This window comes from Artemia franciscana, chromosome 21, assembly GCF_032884065.1.
Source record: "Artemia franciscana chromosome 21, ASM3288406v1, whole genome shotgun sequence".
In the NCBI taxonomy this organism is placed as follows: Eukaryota; Metazoa; Arthropoda; class Branchiopoda; order Anostraca; family Artemiidae; genus Artemia; species Artemia franciscana.
Genome location: NC_088883.1, coordinates 12,130,259 through 12,151,302, shown reverse-complemented (window position 1 = coordinate 12,151,302; position 21,044 = coordinate 12,130,259). Strand labels below are relative to the sequence as shown.

Below are 21,044 nucleotides of genomic sequence, written 5' to 3'. Positions count from 1 at the left end.
AAATTTTTTGTCATGCTCAATATTATACTTTTTCTTGTTGGTAAACTTACATTCTACCTTATTTCTTTGGTAAATTTACCTTATTTCTTAAGCCATCTTTTTAAAACTTTTTTATTTATCATAAAACGGTGACTAGAAAAAAGACAAAGACGTTACAACTTTTTTCAAAGCATTTTAGTTTGAGATACGTCGAATAGTTTTCTTAGAGAACGGGACGTTTGGTGTCTCTAAATCTAGGTTTCAACCCACAAATCTCGAGCTTTCTAAGTAGCCCTTCCAGCTGGCTTACGCGGAGGCACGAATGTTGTGTGGTTCTTACATTTTCTAAATGCACCCAGTTATGCTTAAGTAGCTGTTCCCTATACGATAGGTCCAAAAGACCAACCGTTTTACTCTTTTTCATTAAACTGGTAGGGACGATTTGAAAAAAAAGTGTGGCCAGATTATTTTTTTCTCTTCCCCTACTCCACGGAATATCCTTTGATGTCTACTAAAAATTACCCTCTGATCTGGTGCTTACAGGTTAAATTGTTACATAGTCATAAAAATATTTAATTTTTATGACTTTGATTGCTCTGTGATGGTTAATTATAGCCATGACATGGTCTTGGTAATTTTAGACTACGTTCACCGGTGTTTGTTTCCGTGAACAAACGTGGTAGTTATTTTTACTGACAATTGATTGATTGTGTAGTAAATAGTTAAATTTGACACCAAAGTAATTTAATTTCCTTGTGGTGTGCTCGTAGAGCCTGACATACAATTACGCTCTAATATTTTAGCAGATAATATTTAAAGCATTATTTCTGATTAAATTTTGAATTTGATGGTGTGGACAAAAAAAATGCCTAAACTTTTAAGGAATTCAAAAAAATATATTTTGCAAATTTTTCATTTTTTATTTCATTTTTATTTATTATTTCTTCAAACTTCAATTTTTTTACAACTAAAACTTTTGAGAATTCCAGTCCTTCAATTGAAACAAAAATTCCGATTTTGAGAGCAATTGTAATTGTTTAAAACTGTTAAATTTTTTAGAATTGTAGAATTTTTTTGGCATAAACGTGGGATCATACTCTTGAATTTAGATATCAGCAGGGTCAAGTTTACCATTGGACCATTGGCTTAAAACCACTCCTGTATCTTAGGGTGGACAATGAGTTAGTTTTTCAATTGAAACATAAACTATGATTTTTCAAAAATTGTAATTGATTAAAAACTGTTAAATTTTTGAGAATTGTGTAGTATTTTTGGAATTATTCTTATATCATATTCTTGAATTCAGATATCAGCAGGGTCAAGTTCATCATTAGACAACTGGCTTAGGGCAACTGCTGTATCTTAAGGTGGACAAAATGAGCTTTGTGTTCGATATTTGTTATCATTAATGTTGCAGTTTCAAACTAAACTTCCGGTAGCAAACCTTCTTTGGTCGAACCTTCCGATGCCTCATGGGGCGAAGTAATTTTGACCCATGGATGGGTAGTAAAGTCAAGGAGGGAGACAAATGGCAATTTTTATCGGGAAACTTGTACGTCCTTTTTTACGTTCTCGTTTGCCGTGAAAATCTGGGGAATGTAAGCAGGAAGGGTGTAGGACAACACAGGGTGGTTGGCTCCCAACCCTTGCACTTTCTGGAAAAATCCTCCCATATAGCCCCCTTTCCACAACCCAACCCGCAAACCAAAAGAATCCCCTGAAAACGTCTGTACACTTCCCAATAACCATTACTGTATGTAAACACTGGTCAAAGTTTGTAACTTGCAGCCCCTCCCCCAGGGACTGTGGGGGAGTAAGTCATCCCTAAAGACATAGTTCTAACTGTTTTCGACTTTGCGGAACAAAATGGCTATCTTAAAATTTTGATCCGTTGTATTTATGAAAAAATGAGCGTGGGAGGGGGTCTAGGTGCCCTCCCATTTTTATGGTCACTTAAGAAGGGCACTAGAACTTTTCATTTCCATTAGAATGAGACCTCTTACGACATTCTAGGACCACTTGGTCGATACGATGACCCCTGGGAAAAAGAAAAGAAAAAAACAAACAAACAAATAAACACGCACCCGTGATCTGTCTTCTGGCAAAAAATACGAAATTCCACATTTTTGTAGATAGGAGCTTGAAATTTTTGCTAAAGAGTTCTCTGATACGCTGAATGCGATGGTGTGATTTTCGTTAAGATTCTATTACTCTTAGGGGGTGTTTCCCCCTATTTTCCAAAATTAGGTAAATTTTCTCAGGCTCGTAACTTTAGATGAAAAAGACTAAATTTGATGAAACTTATATATTTAAAATCAGCATGAAAATCCGATTCTTTTGATGTATCTTTTAGCATCAATATTCCGGTTTTTAGAGTTTCGTTTACTATTGAGCCGGGTCGCTCCTTATTTACAGTTCGTTACCACGAACTGTTTGATACGGAAAATAAGAATGCTGTCTTCTTCTCAAAGAGGCTGAAAGTGAGAAAAAATACCCAAAACAATAACTGCAACTACTGACATGCACGCACACAGGACAGAGGACCTCCAGGCCTGCCCATCCCAGAGTCCCAAATTTCCTGATTTGCTTAGCCCTTCGAATTCAGATTTCGAATAAAATTAATTTCCACTCCCTCCCCCTAAAAAGATTCACGAATACGAACTTGGCTGTTGATCTGTTTTTTTTATTCCGCAGCTTTCAAGTGATTTACCCAAGAAAAAGATTTAAAAACCTTAACCCTCTCATAGAGGTGGGATGTAGCAAGGACCATAGAACTGCACAACAATGTGCCTAGCTATTTTTTCCTAAAAATCTTTGTCTGGATTTGATGTCCCATCACACTAGATATGTTGATGAAGAGAGTTTACGGCCCCCATCCCTAGAAATACCAAAGTGGTTTGCAATTGAAAACCATGACTAGGGTATGATTATCGTGTCTGTGACCATTATGATTACCGTTACCGTCTCCTATACTTTAGACTATTTTTGGTTAAAATCCAATCATCACTTTATGTGAATATTTTGATGGCCAGATTTAACGGATCTTTTTCCTCCTTAAAGAGAATCAATTGGTACAAGAAACCCTGGGAGATCAAACTCAGAAGCTGGTTGATACTTCACTTCAAAATTGTTTAAAACTCAACTGCCACTTTGCAGTACTTTCAGAGCTACAGATTTGACACACCATGTCTTGTATCACAGCTGGAGACCCGCGTTGAAACTTCAGAGACATATCTTAAGGAGGGGAAATCAAGACAACGCCAAATTTTATATCAAGAGGGTTAAACCTCTCCCCGTCCTCGCAAAAGGGGCTAAACTTCATTTTCCATGGCTCCGCTGCTAGGTATGATGTTACATGTCTCCAAATCACAGGCAGCTACATATTTATTTTTATTATTTTTTTCACCAAGACACTTCTTGTAGAATGATTTGCAAAAGAAACTTCAGAAGGAGCTTATTCAATTGGAAATTAAAAGTTATAATGTTTCTTCAAGAGTCAAAAGTGATTGGAGAGCAGCCAGCCCCCCTCCCATGCAATTTTTTCCCCAAAGACCCCAGATCAAAATTTTGAGAAAACCATTAAGTATAATTTAAAAGTCCAATAACTATGCCTCCCCAAAGCCCTTGGACCAAGGGCTGTAAGCTATATAATTCGCCCATTCTTTGCATACATTATTTGTTGTCAAGAAAGGGTGGTATGTATTAACCCTTGACGTCCAAAAAGACTAAAAGCACTCAGATTAAGCTATCAGGGAATGTTGCGGAGATTGTTGAACTAAATCAAGACCCACTATGTGCATGCAGGTTGTAAAAAGAATGTATATCGGGAATTACTTAGGGCATAAAGGTTAGACTTTGAGGGATTGATGAGGGGGATGATGAATTTACTAAAAGGTGGTATGTGCACGCTACTACTGCTAATACTTCTGATATTGCTAGAGCTGCTGCGACCACCACTAATACTACTTCTATTACAACTACTACTTCTACTGCGACTACTACTAAGGCTGAGGATATTAATGGGAAATTTTCAAGAGGTGGCGAGAGCGAAGTTAAGACCATGTAACCCGTATATTTGAATATTTTCCACGTATCTATTAATCCTAAGATTTGTGGTACAGCTATTACTAAAAATTGTTGCAAGTTTCGTTTGACATATAAATAATAAGCCAAAATCTGGACTCTTATAGAGAAAACTAAAAAATCTCAAATATTCATTTTTAACCAATAAAAGAAAAACCAGTGTTAATTAAAAAATAGAGAAGAATTAATTTTAACTCTTTCCGGGGAAAGAAGTTTTCCAAAGAAAAGCAAAGATCTACATTATACCAAAGATGAGCATTGACAAAATCAAGTAATTTTCCAAGTGTAAACTGCCATAAATCTCAGTAAATAAATAAATAAAACCCCACAATGAAGAGAAATTACGATAAACAATCGAGTCAAACTCAAAACTAGCAGAAACTGAAAGGAGGAGGGCAGACACAAAGCACCTTGTGAAGACCAGAACATAGTTTGCACTTTACTGAAAACAAAATACACTTTAAATATTTTCACTTTTTTAACTTTATTAAGTCCAAATTACTAAGACTTTCAGAAATGAATATTAGTATATATACATTAAGCTCCAATCCACCTTCAAGTGTTTTTTTTTTTGGCTTTTTGTTTTTTTTATTTATCTTGGTTATGATGGTGTTTTTTATGACAAACAAGAATAAATAGCTCAAAATAAGGATATTTCAATTAAGTGTAAATTATGCTCTCGTCTATAGTAGGCACGGCGGGTGTCCGTCCTACTCCTCTTTGTCTCGGTGATTTATTGTAATTACTGTTCCTTTTGTGTTTTATTTATTTATTGGTGGTGATTTATGGTGGTTTTACGCTTGAAAAGTTTTTTGAAATTTATTAATGCTCATCTTTGGTACAGTTTGGCTATTTGCTTTTATTTGGAAAACTTCCTTTGCAGAAGAAGCTTTTTAAAATCAATAATAAATAATAAAAATTAATGAAATTCATTGATAATAAAAAATAAAATTAGTTTTTCAGAGAGCCAAATTTATCAGTTATGTTTTATTGAAGTTGAGCCTTGAATACACAGTGAATTTTTTCATCGAATTTGAATAAGACAGAATATTCCATATTGATTTTTGGCATAATCAACTTTAAGCTCGAGATTTTGTTTTGTTTTTCTTTAATTTTTGTTTTTACCGTTGCATCTTTCTTATTCGTAATAGCTACCGAGTATGCAATCTTTCTTATTTAAGGGTTAAATACCCATCTAAAACTAGAATATTGGGATGGATTTTAGAAATTATCAAATCCGATTTTTTTGCCCGTGAAGAATGTTCTGGGAGCGATTTTTGTTCAAAAGAAGTATTTTGGCACCAAATTTTAAAGCTAATATATTTGACATAAATTAATTTTGGATAAATCACAAAGATTAATGACCATTAATGGTTTAAAGTATGTCTGATACTATTTTTTTACTTACGTCTGTGTTTCAGTATATAGATAATACAAAACTAGAACTCAAATGTGGGCTTTTCAAAGTTTTTTAAGCATCAAATATTATCATGTTCTCTTTTCAATCTTAGAATAATTATATGACACAGTACATATTAAATTTTGATCAAGGAGATTCCAGCAAATATAGAGGAAAGAGATGGTCAGTGTCGTTTTTTTTTTAGTTTATTTTCATGCTATAGTTTTTAGTGAGTACTTTATTTTAAGCTGCTTATCAAGCATAATTTAAAAATTAATGGCATTGTAGCACGCGACTAGTGAGAGATCCGTAAGTCGTGCGGCTCAACGACCTTTTAATAACCACTTTAAGGTCCAAATCGAACGGTGCGAAATACCCAGATGCTTGAATCACTGAGGGTCATAACCTGATTATAATCGTATTCTCAACTAGCAAATCACTGGCTCTTCCTTTCTCTTTGAAAAGAATTCTTCCATAAACATTTTTTAGATTGATATTTGTAAAGCTCTGATAGTATTTCAATAAAGCGCAATTTAAACTTTAACAACTAGTTTTTGAAGTTACACAATTACCTTTCAGGCCAGCACCGAAATGCAATCGAAGGTGCTCAATGCAATGCTTGCAATGGCGGTGAATGTGATCCAAGCGTTATATGCTACTGCCAAAGAAACAATTCTATGTCCCTGGGCATATGGTCAATTGTTTTCATAATAATTGGAATTACACAACTATCATCAGGCATAATCTTTATTGGCAAGTTACCAGCAGCACAACTTGGAACTAATTTTTCAACTGGTATTTGGGTAAGTAAAGTTGAAGTTCATAATGCACCATAAAGCACAGCACGTCAGACTACATTGATGAAATAGTAAGGAAAAAGCATACTCTCTTGTGAAGACGGAAACCTACAGATTTTATAATAATAAATGCCAACTTGACTACATTTCTCAAGTAACTGAGATATCCGCCGTATAAGATCGCATGGTTGTTTTCGACCAATTAGCTCAAAAACGTTCAGAAATTAAATAAAAATGTTTAATATTTAACTGAAAGTAAGGAGCGACACAAAAACTTAAAACGAACAGAAATTATTCTGTTTATGAGTGGGGCTGTCCCCTCTTTAACGCCTTGCTCTTTGCGCTCCAGGTTTTACTGTTTTAAAAAGTAGGGTTGTGACAAAGAGTCAAGCTTTAGCGTAAAGAGTGAGGCGTTGAGGAGTTACCCCCTTTCATATACGGAGTAATTTCTCAAATTCCTGTTGAATTTCTTTATCTGTGGTCAAACTAATAGCCATATTTGTACACGAATCGTGTCCAAATTCCATTTGCTCCGCCTATAAGGTTAAACTTCAATCCTATAGCAACGAGTCATACTGTATGTAAAAGTTGGAAGGAGCCAGTTCTTTACCCCGTGTTCAATAGAGCTTATTGTATTTAATTCTAATTAATTTCGAACTCCTGTTGAATATTTTTATGTTTAATTTACGATTATAAAGAAAATTCAAGTTGAACTTCTCAATGTAAGTTGACTAGTTTTGTCCACGTATAATATTTTAAGTTTTTTTTGTACCGTTTCAACTCTGTCTGACTGGTCCGTCATCAGGCTAGGTTTGCAAGCTTAACATGCACATTCAAGACGTTGTCTAACGTAACTGCAGCATACATAATTTAAATTCCCATTTGTCATATCGAATTTCTTCACATTAGAAAAGAAATGTTAAAGCCAGCCGCTTTTTTCACTTGGAAAGTCAACTTACAAATCCATCTTAAATCTCTATCCAAGAGTGCCCTAAGTGTTTTAACTGTTTTTTAGTGTTAGCAAGGAAGTATACAGAGTATGACTATCACTCGTCTGGAAGAAAGAAGTCATAGAAAAGCTCTTAGCCTCACTAACCGTCAATTTTACCTGTCTTAGCTCAGCTTTTAATTCCGTGTGAATTCTCCTTAGGTCACTCGTCAACAAATATAAACTGTTCGCAAATTGTTGTTAAAATACGAGCAAAACAATAAAAAACGAAGATAGGTTTGATTTCCGCAAAAAATAAAGTTCATATTGATCATGATCAGGAAGTTGGAGAGCCTGGTATCTATGAAAAAAAAAATTATTGCAAGCATGCGCACAAAAATTGAACGGACGCCAGCAACCATAGTAACTTAAATTACTGCACAATGGTCAAGAGTGTCAAAAGCCTTAACTTCTAATATTGGGAACCTATCTTAGCTTGTACATCGCCGGACTGAGCTTCAAAGACAAAACTTTCAAACAATTCCAAAAGTGTCATTTTTTTTAAACGGCCACAATCAGTAACATCTTTTGGGACTTTACACTTGGGAATTGGCAAGACATATGCTTGTTTAAGACCGCTAGGGAGGACACCGTCAATAATACCCTGGTTAAAAATCGCGCTTAAAGAAGTTGATAAAAGGTCGGGAAAGTAGGTAGTTAGCCAAATCGCCGTTTCCGAGTAACTTAAGTTTTTGGAATCAAACGCCTTTAACTTATAAACAACAGAAATAATCTGCAGAGTAGGGTTCTGTGAAACTTGTCACTAGGCGGTAAAACTGGTAGTTACAGGTGAATTTTGCAAATAGGTGCGAAAAATGTATTAAAATCAATAATTAATATTGGTTTAATATCATCATCTCTAATTTCAGCTTTAGTCACTTTTCAACAATAATATTCTGAATCACACAAGGGAATTTCCACGAATGAGATTTGTAAAATGTACTGATTATTTTAGCAGCGTACTGTCTACACAACCATCTTATTTTGCGTCCCATTCCATTTCTTAATCTATTAAACTCTTTCTGAAGTCTATTTAACTGCAGTTCATTTCTCAGTTCAATCAGGTCTTGAACATCTTGGGTAGCCCATTGTTCGTCAATTCTTAATACGCACACTTTCTTGTTGGAATATTTTATAGTATCGTTTGAATAATTTATTAGAAAATAAACTTGACATTGTGTGAGTATGCTAGTATCCATACGAAAGGATTCTTCAAGTTACTTCAATACTCATTTTTCCCACAGCCAATACGAGACTATTTAGTACACTTAGTACTCTACATACTGCCTGTTTTGCTAGTTATTCTCCTCTAACTGAAAAATGGTGTCCTAGACCTGTCTCCCTGATCCCTTTATTATTCTGCTGTCTTTATCTGTGATCAAACTAATAATCATATTTTTAATATGAATCATATTCAAATTCCATTTGCTCCGCCTATAATGTCAAACTTCAATCCTATAACGACGAGTCATACTGTATGTAACAGTTGGAAGGAGCCAGTTCTTTACAACGTCTTCAATAGAGCTTATTGTATTTAATTCCAATTAATTGCAAATTCCTGTTGAAATCTCCTGTTGAAACCATGTCATATCTGAGTACATTGAACGCAGTTTGAACATCAAAATTAGTTTCTTACAAAAAAAATTGAAAAGTTTTCGTAATCCCATAGAGCATTTGAAACAAACCAAAAGTACTAGTAGATAAATATACCAAACATTTTCTATCTATAAAGGGAGAATTATAACTTAAGTAGTTCTGAAGAATAATAACCAAGTAATTTATCTAATCAGTTTTGATAAGTGCTTTTGAAGGGCATGTCCAGTAATTGTAACGGGCTATTGATTGCTAAAATCCCAAAAATCAATTGCAACAAGATTATCGAACACGGGGTCAGCTTCTTCAAATAAATCGTTATAGAATTTTGTCTCCTCTTTAATCTTTTCCTGTTTTTCTGAGTTAGGGTTTATACTAAACTTACGCGTCTTCTCCATCCTTTAGAGGCCAAGGAGCCTTTGTGAGGATTAGTTCTGTGGATTTATTGTATTTTTAACGCATTATGAACAAATCTTATATAAATAGATAGCGCTACTAGGTGCGATGATAGAAAGTGATCCAATGCACAATTAAGTGAAATGCAGACAGGTGGTTGCGGGTCTATGTTTTATTAAATTATTAATAAGTTATTATTACACAAGGAACATATTAGATGTTCTTTAATAGCTCCTTCTTTAGTTTTACAGGTTAGGAGGTTTGTCCATTCAGCTCTTTCGTTAGATTATTTTAAAAAGCAATATTTTGGTAACATCCTCATTCATAAACCTATAAAACATACCTTAAACTTAACCTATACATTAAAAAATTGTTTATGATGCATAAATAAGCCCGCAATATGTTAATCTGGATCCCTTTCTATTGTACCATCACCGGGTAGGTCACCAAGTGAGCCGAAAGGAGAAAAAAGAGAACAATGCGTCTTGGCTCAGATGAGGCTAATGACAAAATTTTCCTTGGAATTTCGATAGAGGCTGGAGCACGATTCGTGGGTAGGGGCATCTCCTTTTGATCTTGGAAATCATTTTTGGTATTTTCGTTTAAATGTGTCCCTCCTAGGATTAGGAACATAACCTTTTTTTTAAGAAATTCAAGAAATCCTTTTCCCCTACTTGTTTGTGTATTGGCACCAATAAATAGAAGTCGTCACAGATGATGCCTTAAAAAGGCCGGATTTGGGAGTAGTAAGAGAATTTTGCCTGTTTGCATATCAAGTGGCTTAACGCCACACGCGGGTTTTGATTGCTCTGAGTATTTTCATGCCTCCATACGGTGGATGTTTCTGGGCCAAGTGGGAAACATACAGTGGCATTATTAATAGCAAATGGAAGTTCAAACTAGTTTGGTTTACAGTGAGTTACTTTAGCTGGACTGCAGCTAGTCATTTTGATTTTTAGCCTATATAAATTGTTGTGTGTTTTATTATGTCTTTCAGAATTTCCAGCCGTAGAATCTTACACAGAGAATATGATGAAGTATTTGTCTTTTATTATTTTGTAAATTTATCAATCTTCCTTTGCAGGACACCTTAATAAAGTCTTTAAAATTTGGTTTTTCAGAATATAGTCTGCTCAGCAACAATTTTGGTAATTGCATTCCAATGTCCAGCGTTTCAATATCTTTGCTGCTATTCAAAGTGGCCGTGGGCTGGTAAAAAAGCAAAGTTCACAATAACTGCCAAAGAATTTGTGCTACTTAATTTATCAGGAAAAATACGATTCAAATGGCTTTTGGCTATATCAATCTCAGTTTTGATAATAAATGTGGTTAATTTGATTGTCTTGGAGGTTGGAGAGTGGAGAATGGCTGTAGCCAATGAAGAAGCAAGATTTCTAGGGAAAAAAGGACTAGCTGATACGATGTTTACAGGTGAACTTTTACTTCAAGTATTTTTGTTCAAGCCCAGGATCAATAAACTTTTCGCTAAAAGCTTGGTTCACACTAAAATTGGGTTTTGGGTACCCGGCCGTTGTTCTTCGGTGTTTAAAATCAGGATAAAAATTTCCTCACTTCAGGACCTAAAAGTATCAAAAGTGGCGATTAAAATTGCTGATTGCGACACCTTAGGAAATAAAAGTGGAAAATCGATGGCACGTTACTAACTCACTAGTTCGGCCCCTTACTTCGGGACTTAAAGGTACCAAAAGTAGGGATTACAATTGCTAATTACGACACTTTAGTAAAATAAAATAGGAAATCGAGATTTTCCTGGAAATTCTCTCTAAAATCATCATCCAGGAGGTAGTAACTCTTCCGAAATTTCAGCTTTAAATTAAGTAGCACTAATAAATGGTGATCTTTGCTTTTAACGTTAATAACAGCACTCATACATACCCTTGTATCTTTTATTGATTCTGCCAGTCTTCGGTTTACAATAATATAATCAATAAGGTTAGCTTTGTTACCATCAAGTGAATATCATGTTAAATTATTGGTTATTTTATGACCAAGTACTGTATTGGTTATAGGTAGGTTATGTCGCAATTGATACAACCGAATTATTATATAAATTAAATAAAAAAAAAACTAGTTTTTTTTTTAACTGAAAGTAAGGAGTCACATTAAAACTTAAAACGAACACTCCGTATATGAAATGGGATGTCCCCTCCGCAATCCCTCGGTCTTTACGCTAAAGTTTTTAATTGTTTTAAAAAGTAGAACTGTGGCAAATAGTCGAACTTTAGCGTAAAGAGCGAGGGATTGCGGAGGGGCAACTCATTTCATATACGGAGTAATTTCTGTTCGTTATAAGTTTTAATGTTGCTCCTTACTTTCAGTTAAAAAACTAGTTTTTTTTATTTAATTTCTGAACGTTTTTTAATTAATGCATGTTTGATTTTGGCTCTCCGCACGTAAATTATTAAAATGAAATTTGCATATTAATTCTTTTTTTGGCTAAATGGCTTTCTCTTAGTTTTAATCAGACGATTTTGAGGAGTAAGGAGTGAGGAAGGAGCCCTGTTGCCCTTCAATTTTTCGGTTAGTTATTACAGGCAACTAAAACTTTTAATTTTTAACGAACGATTTTATTAGTAAAAAATATACGTAACTTAAGAATTAACTTACGTAACAAACTTTTATATTCTTATATTTTTATTATGTATATGAGGGGGTTCGTCCCCTCGTTAATACCTCGCTCTTTACACTAAATCTTAAGTTTTGTCCCAATTCTTTAAGAATAACCCCTGAATCAGAAAGGCCGTAGAATAAATAGTTTAAATTACTAAAAATACTTTAGCATAAAGAGCGAGGTATTTATCTTCTCCTAAATACCTCGCTCTTTATGCTAAAGTATTTTTAGGACCCCTCATATGCGTAATAATCTCTGTTTGTTTTAAATTTTAATGCTACTCCTTACTTTCAATTGAAAAAACTTTTTCATGTTTATTTGTTTGATTGTTTTTTTTTATAGTAATGCTAGAAAATCTTGCGCCCCTTTTATTGAATTTCTCTTCTCCCATGACATATTCCTCCAAGGAAAGATCCTTCCACATAGCCCCCTCCCCTCAACCCCACCCCCAAAATAAAAAAAATCCCACTGAAAACGTCTGTACGCTTCCCAATAACCATTACTGTATGTAAACACAGGTCAAAGTTTGTAACTTGCAGCCCCTCCCCCAGGGACTGTGGGGGATTAAGTCATCCCCAAAGACATAGTTATGAAGTTTTTCGACTATGCGGAACAAAATGGCTATCTCAAAATTTTGATCCGTTGACTGTAGGAAAAAATGAGCGTGGGAGGGGGCCTAGGTGCCCTCCAATTTTTTTGGTCACTTAAAAAGGGCACTAGAACTTTTCATTTCCGTTAGAATGAGCCCTCATGCGACATTCTAGGACCACTTGGTCGATACAATGACCCCCGGAAAAAAAGAAAACAAATAAACACGCACCTGCAATCTGTCTTCTGGTAAAAAATATGAAATTCCGCATTTTCGTAGATAAGAGCTTGAAATTTTTGCTATAGGGTTCTCTGATACTCTGAATTCGATGGTGTGATTTTCGTTAAGATTCTATGACTTTTAGGGGTTGTTTCCCCCTATTTTCCAAAATAAGGCAAATTTTCTTAGGGTCGTAACTTTTGATGACAAAGACTAAATTTGATGAAATTTATATATTTAAAATCAGCATGAAAATCCGATTCTTTTGATGTATCTTTTAGCATCAAAATTCCGTTTTTTAGAGTTTCATTTACTATAGAGCCGGGTCGCTCCTTTCTACAGTTCGTTACCACGAACTGTTTTATAAAAATTTGTCATTCGGTATTGCAATGACAAGTTATATTCATATTGTTTCTCAAGGGTGTGAATACATTTGATCAAGGTTTACGACCTAAATTTCATCCTGGAAAAAAAAACTGGTACTGAGTTACCCGAGAAACAGCAATTTCCCGATCAGCACCATTACTAGTTTATTTTGGACTAGCCTAAAAGGCCCACTTCAAGGGCCTTTTAAAAAGCAAAGAGGCCTGCTTATCAGGTTCTTCCTCTTGCCTCGGCCTTCAAAAATTATCACCAACAGCCTCGGGTCTTCTTCATCTTCAGGCCTTTGCCAGCAATAAGTTTGACTTTGGCCATCACAAACATGACCTTGCGTTACGTCTCTTTTCTTGCTATAGTCTAGTGATTCTTAAAGTGGACACTAACACCCCTGGTGAATGCTGGATTTACCCCAGGCGGGGGGGGGGTGCATTGAAGGCCACAGATGCAATATGGAGGTTGCAAATAGTGCATTACAAATGCATTAGAAATAGTGAATCGCACCGAATAATTGCTGGATTATTAGCAGCACAACAAGTTTATCTTAAATAAGATAAAATCGTTTGACAGAAATTTTTTATTTTACTTTTCTATTCTGAGTTTAATAAACTGTTTTAAAATTTAAAATATCAACATTTCTAATTAATAATCTTTACTTTATTTTACAGAAAAGGTAGAAACAAAATACACACAAATTGCATGTTACTTTATTTATATTATATGGCTTCGTACAACTAAATGTTCGTTTAACAATTGGAATCAATAAATCCTAAATCAGGCAAATCAACCCAGGAGATCCAATGGATTGGCTTCCTAGATTTTCCGATTCCATGTTAACAGCCTGTCATTTTGAGACTGCCCAGAATAATTCTTAAATAACCTGTCTAGTTGCCAGAATTTGTAAAGTGCAGATTATGTTCTGATCTCGAGGAGGCAAGGGGGTTGTCAGCCCTTCTCATGCTAATTTTTGCTCGTCTTTGACTCGGTTACTTATTGTTATTTCTGTTCATTTATTTATTGATGGTGATTGGGGTGATTGCTGGTACGCTTTTACGATAACTTGGATACATATGCTGCCTTTCGGTGTACCTCACTGCATCATAATGAATAGATTTGCATATTGACTGGGGTTAGTAGTGCAAAACGTCTTAGAAAAATAGTACAAAAAGGTCTGATATAACATTTTGACAACCTTATTATTTTTCATAAGTGCCACATTATAAGGACCCTTGCTTTCTTATTCCAATACTCTAAAAGCTCCAATATCGTTGCTCTAATTCGTTTCCAAGATATTACAGATATGCTATTTTGTAAGATATTACTTTATTTACAGAAAAGGTAAAAGCAAAATACATACGTTTTAATTAAAATTTAAAAAAAATCCAGTTGGCACTGAGTAACATTTTTTCTTGAAATGGTGCAATAGACCAAATTAGTTTAGCAAACACTGCTACAGCCGACTGATTTCATTTTTTGCTTTCGTAATGGCCTTTTCCTATCATGATGTCCAAATTTTCAGTTTGTTTGTCCTTTTTTAGTTTCTAGTGTAGATTTTTGAAGCGCATAGTTTTCCTCAGTTGTAAAACAGTTCGAGAAAAACCCGAATGGTCGATTTGTTTAGGAGTACATAGCAAATTGACAAACATACAAATAGCGAACAGGAAAACAGGCAAATAAAAGGCTGTGTAGTTCACCAGTTTCGTCGTAGCATCAGCAGTCATAACATATTTTTAATGTAATTTCAGATTTTACTGCCGATAATAAGAAAAATATTTTGTATTTACGACAGGTTGATGTCTCTAATATTGTACATATAATTTTTTTTTTCATCCTAAAATTTAAACATAGGAGTTATCCAACCGGTGACAATGCTGTAAAAAGGGATAAATAAAACGGGTTCTGCATGGTGGTGTTGAACTGGGCCATTTTCCCTAAAAATTATGTTTTCCTACCCCAGAAAATCATAAATTCGGCAACGTAAACTAATGACAAACCCTTGATATAAGACAAATACGTTAGAATTAAAGAGTTGTGTCATGTATCTCCATTAATTTCTCAATACTGTAATTTTCTAGGAAATAATTGTTCTATTATAATTATATAATAGGAAATAGTTAAGTAATTATCTAGGGTATTTATAATATTTAGTCTAAATAAATTTTGCTATTTTCTTACAGCATACGTCATGACAACTGTTTCTACTAGCACTGGTGTTGTTGCCGGATTTTTATATACTCAGTTTATATACTGCATTAGTAACCGAAGAATTAGTCAATCGGACAGCAGAAGTTATGTCAGAGCAGGGACAATGCAAGAGTCTATAGCAACAATTTATGGAAAATCCGATGACTCTGAGGTAAGCAAGATCAGATAAGAGACTTTTTAGGTAAAGCTCATTTTCACTAGTAAAACTAAAAAGGATCAATTGCTAATTCAGCCACTCCTGTTTTTCTACTAAAAATCCCTAACAGCTGAAAGTAAAAGTGCTCAGACCTACTGAAGAAAGTTTAGATACCTTTTGATTTTTTTTTTCAAAATATATTATGAAAAGAGAAATCACCAATGCAACAGCACAAACACATAAAAAAAAGAGACAGAAGGAGAAAATGAAAACTCTTCCTAAATTAGTGATTAATATAGACCAGCACTTGAATGAGGCCTTAACCCTACTCATCCATACAATCACATAGGTCAAACAGCATAGCCATACACAATCAACCATAAAGAATAATCCATGGACAGGCAGTCATGTCGTCAATAAGTATAATTCGTCATTTACCAAACAATAAAAACAATAAAGACAAATAATTCAGAGGCAACAATCCAATACAAGGGCTCATCATATGCGTAAAGAGACATATTTATCATTTTCCATTCGTAGTAGTTCCTTTTATTAAGTTTATCATCTTATATCGGTTTAAGGTCTTAAATTGTGTATCTTAAACTCGGCTTTACTTTCTACTTCTCTTGGAAACTATTCTACTTTCTACTTCTACTTTCTACTTCTCTTGGATTTATTTAGTTGTGCTATAAGCCAAAATACAACTGCTCATGTGAAGCACTGAGGTCCTTCAATTCTTTAACTAAAGAAATGGATAAACAATGAATTTGCTTGTGAATCTATATTTGTGCTAATTCTTCAATTTATTCCTAGCCATTTGATGCTTTCAATCATGCCTCTATTTCCTTGTTTTCATTTTATCACCTTTTTTCAGCTGGTAACGACTCCTAGATTAAAAGAAAAATAAACAAAAGCTATTGCTCAATAGTGTTTTTTTTTGTAACAAGATATTGCAATTCTAAATTCTTATCTTGTGCTTAATCTATATTAACAAGAAAATGTTTTTCAGGTGCAAGATGAAACTCGACCAAAGCACAAGTCAGATTGCTCACAGAACTGGGTCTATTCCGGATCAGAAGATTGCCTTTTAACTAAAGCTGACAGGATTACAGAGCTTTGTACGCGGGATCAAAATATTGGAGACATTTATAATAAAACGGCCACAGTACGCAGAGGTCAAAGTGTATTTACATATGTATCACAAGATATAGGCCTAAATAAGGTACTACAGTACTTCCAAGCGATACAGGAGAATATATATATATATATATTATATATATATATATATATATATATATATATATATATATATATATATATATATATATATATGTATATGTAGTTCTCTGAAGCAAAAAAAGATTTTTCTTAGAAGCTAAAAGGGTAGTCCATTGACGGTGCACTCTGTCAGAAAAGGGTATTTGCATACTCAAATATGTTTTGCAGGATTACCTGGAATCTCTCCCAAGCCTAAAAAAACTGTTTTGGAAAACTTCAACTACCGGTTGATTTTATTCTAATGATTAAATAAAAAAAAACAAGTTTTTTAAATGAAAGTAAGGAGCGACATTAAAACTTAAAACGAACAGAAATTACTCCTTATATGAAAGGGGCTTTCCCTTCTCAACGCCCCGCTCTTTACGCTAAAGTTTGACTCTTTCTCTTAACTCTACATTTTAAAACAGTAAAAAACTTACTGTTGATATTGCATGTTTTGATTTTGGCTCTCCGCAGAGGAATAATTAAAACGAAATTTGTATATATTTTTTATGGCACTTGGTATTAACCAAGTGACATATAGCAATCGCCAATTCTGTCGGTCTGTCTGTCTGTCGGTCCCGGTTTTGCTACTTTAGGCACTTCCAGGTAAGCTAGGACGATGAAATTTGGCAAGCGTATCAGGGACCGGACCAGATTAAATTAGAAATAGTCGTTTTCCCCGATTTGACCATCTGGGGGGGGGGGGGAGTGGGGGACTGGTTAATTCGCAAAAAATAGAAAAATGAAGTATTTTTAACTTATGAGCGGGTGATTGGATCTTAATGAAAGCTGATGTTTGGAATGATATTGTGGGGGTTAAAATGGAGAGGAAAAATTAGAAAAAATTAGGTATTTATAACTTACGAGTGGGTGATCGGATCTTAATGAATTTTGATATTTAGAAGGACTTTGTGACTCAGAGCTCTTATTTTAAATCTTGACCGGCATTAAGCCTCTTATTTTCCTTTTTAAATCAATCTATTGATTCATAGAATTTTGTTAGAGCTCATACCATATGATCTCTTGGCTCTTAGCTCTTCTCGCCTCGTCACAAGTGCCATATGAGCTCTTAGCTCTTGTTTTTTTTTGCTAAATGGCTTTCTCATAATTTTGATCGAATGGTTTTGAGAAAAAAAAAGGGAGGAAGCCTAGTGGCCCTCCGATTTTCGGTCAATTAAAAAGGCAAGTAGAACTTTTAATTTTTTACGAATCTTTTTATAAGTAAAAGATATACGTAATTTATAAATTAGCTTACGGAAAGAACTTTTGTATTCTTATATTTTTATTACATATATGAGGGGGTTCGCCCCCTCGTCAGTACCTCGCTCTTTACACTAAAGCTTAAATTTTGTCCTCGATGGAAAGTTCCTCCAGCATATTCCCCTCTTCTCAACCCCTGCCTCCAACCAAAAAATCCTCCTGAAAACGCCTGTACACTTCCCAATAACCATTACTATATGTAAGCACTGGTCAAAGTTTTGAACTTGTAACCCCTCCCACGGGGACTGTGGGGGAGTAAGTCGTCCCCAAAGACATAGTTATAAGGTTTTTCGACTACGCTGAATAAAATGGCTATCTCAGAATTTTGATCCGTCGACTTTGGGAAAATAATTAGCGTGGGAGGGGGCCTAGGTGCCCTCCAATTTTTTTGGTCACTTAAAAAGGGCACTAGAACTTTTCATTTCCGTTATAATGAGTCCTCTCGCAACATTCTAGGACAACTGGGTCGATACGATCACCCCTGGGAAAAAAAAAAACAAAAAAAAACAAAACAAATAAACACGCATCCGTGATCTGCCTTCTGGCAAAAAATATAGAATTCCACATCTTTGTAGATAGGAGCTTGAAACTTCTACAGTAGGGTTCTCTGATACGCTGAATCTGATGGTGTGATTTTCGTTAAGATTCTATGACTCTTAGGGGGTTTTCTCCCTATTTTCTAAAATAACACAAATTTTCTCAGGCTCATAACTTTTGATGGGTAAGACTAAACTTGATGAAACTTATATATTTAAAATCAGCATTAAAATGCAATTCTTTTGATGTAGCTATTGGTACCAAAATTCCATTTTTTAGCCTTTTGGTTACTATTGAGCCGGGTCGCTCCTTACTACAGTTCGATACCACGAACTGTTTGAAAATACCCTGTCACTTAACAATGACCGAAAATGTGTTCATGATTTCTAAATTACTAATTAATTATTACTGAACATTTTTCTTGATGTCTTTTTTTCTTCTTTCTTATTTTTGTGAGACTTACTATTTGTTTGTTTTTAGTGAATTTGCATTTAATTCTTCGTAAGCACCGCAAAATATATTTATGGCATTTAGTTTTTTACTTAATTTCCGATCGTTTTTTAAATAGTGCCGGTAAATCTGGCTCCATCTCAACGGGAAATCCCCCCCTACAAAAAGAAATTCTAGACAATACAATTCCGGGAAAAAATTGCTCCGGACAATTACCCTTGAAATCTCCATACGTAAAACTGAGTCGGCAAAGTGAAAGTAAAACAAATAAAAAGGATTCTGTAAAGGAATTCTGGCCAATTCTCCCCAGTGTAAAATTTCCCCTGAAAAGCTCGTCAAAGCACTGTCACTGCCCATCCTTCTTGTCTTGGGTCTGCATTCTGTTGGGCTCTCCCTAACACAGAAACGTTTCAGTCTTTCGTTTATAACATATACCGTCTTTGAACCATTTTATTGCCTTGATATGTTTTATTGTTTTCATTACTTAAACGATCGATTTTTCAGTCCTTATTTCTCGTTTATAGGGCTAAATAGTATTATTTAGGAAGTGTTCTTAAGAAATCTGTTTGGGAGGGGTGATCACCCCATCCATCTCTCCCTCTTGTATCCGTGCTTCCTCCAATCTTTTTGAAAAAAAATACTATACGCTGAATCTGATGGTGATATTTTTATTAGGATTCTTTGACTTTTAGACGGCTTTCCCCCCTTTCTTTAAAATCAGGCGAATTTCATCTTGTTTTAAAACTTTGATAGCTGATACTCACCTTAAAGAATCATATATTTCGAATCAACATAATAAGCCGTTTCTTTTGATACATCTATTGACATTGAAATTCCTGCTTGATTTTTTTCCTATTTCTCTTTGATATAGTTTTTTTTTTCCGAAATACAGGCTGCTATGCCTTTTAGGGGATGTTTTGTGTTGATTCATTAGTCTGCGTCATTTACGGTTGTTAAAAGGAAACTATATTATCTTTTCTAAGGTACTTTAGTGTGCTCAATTACAAAGATATAATTAGATTTTTTTTAGCACATATAGTTTGCTGTTGATTTTTTTTTGTATTTCTTGTCGGTTATACTTTCAGGCTTCAACACAAAAAATTTCAAAAACTCATGCAGAAAAAAACGCCACTACAAAAAAACTGATTGCTACTTTCAATTCGGAGTAAAATAGTTACATATTGCAATTTTCTCAACCTTTAATTTATTTTTACAAAATCCAAAACATGCAACTATTGCAAAACAATGTTTCCACATTACATAGTAGTGATGAATAATTCTGACTATATTTAATTTATATCAATTCAGTGTCACAATTTCCGTTAAAATCATATGTTCTAGTCCCAATACAAAAAAAAAAAACAACTAATTTTTTACTCCATTTTGTTTAGATTTTGCCAGTCAGAACATAGAGTGATAGAGAACAGGCACGTATACAGTAAAAGGGGAGCTTAGGATCTCCCCTTGAACCATAGGATTTTTTCATATTAGCCATGTATTATGCCTGTTTTTTTTTTTTGTTAAACTAGCCCCTCCCTTCTGAAAATAAATGCTTGTGGATATATCTTCTATTAGATTTGAGAACTAGTTGTTTATTTACAGAAACAGTGCGATTTATTTCATCGGAGATGATAAAATTAGCTGCTCCTATTGGCTTGCACATTTTTTTGGCAATAAGCTTTAAGCTATGCACTTAAATGAATAACAATGAAGGAAAAACGAATAATTTTTGAAGAGACTTTTAATTAAAGCAATGCTAAATGACTATTATCTATTAAATCACACTGACTGACAACGCTGTTCAACTTCATTAACCTTTTCTGAAGACGATAGACTTTCTTATTAAATGTATAGAAGTAGGAGGATGGCAACCTTATTTGTTTTGTTATATACCCATTTCTGTATGTTTTCTAGGTTTCTCGAACACAAAGTTTTAAAGTTCAACCTGTGACGACACCTTCAGTGGCAACTGTTAAAAGAAGCAAAACGTTTTACGAACCTATGGCAGAAAGACAAAGAGATTTTGAGGAATCATCCAACTCTCTTTCAAAGCTTTGCAGTATGACAGGCGGGGTAGAAACAAAAATTATTGAAAGCGATTTGAAGAGAATTGCATCACTTGAGGACCTCACAAAATCAGGTA

The 21,044-nt window shown here is 34.5% G+C and overlaps 1 protein-coding gene across 2 annotated transcripts in view; it reads left to right on the top strand.

Moving 5' to 3' along the window:
• The window catches only part of LOC136040824 (uncharacterized), a 64,980-nt gene that overhangs the window by 34,757 nt on the left and 9,179 nt on the right, over window positions 1-21,044 (top strand). Inside the window, exons 2-6 of one of the 2 annotated variants that reach the window (XM_065725159.1) lie at window positions 6,041-6,264; window positions 10,357-10,666; window positions 15,231-15,409; window positions 16,404-16,559; window positions 20,816-21,041. In XM_065725159.1, coding sequence (XP_065581231.1) covers window positions 6,041-6,264; window positions 10,357-10,666; window positions 15,231-15,409; window positions 16,404-16,559; window positions 20,816-21,041 — 1,095 coding nt within the window. Of the gene's footprint in view, window positions 1-6,040; window positions 6,265-10,356; window positions 10,667-15,230; window positions 15,410-16,403; window positions 16,617-20,815; window positions 21,042-21,044 lie in introns of both variants that reach the window. The other variant, XM_065725158.1, reaches the window with a different exon arrangement.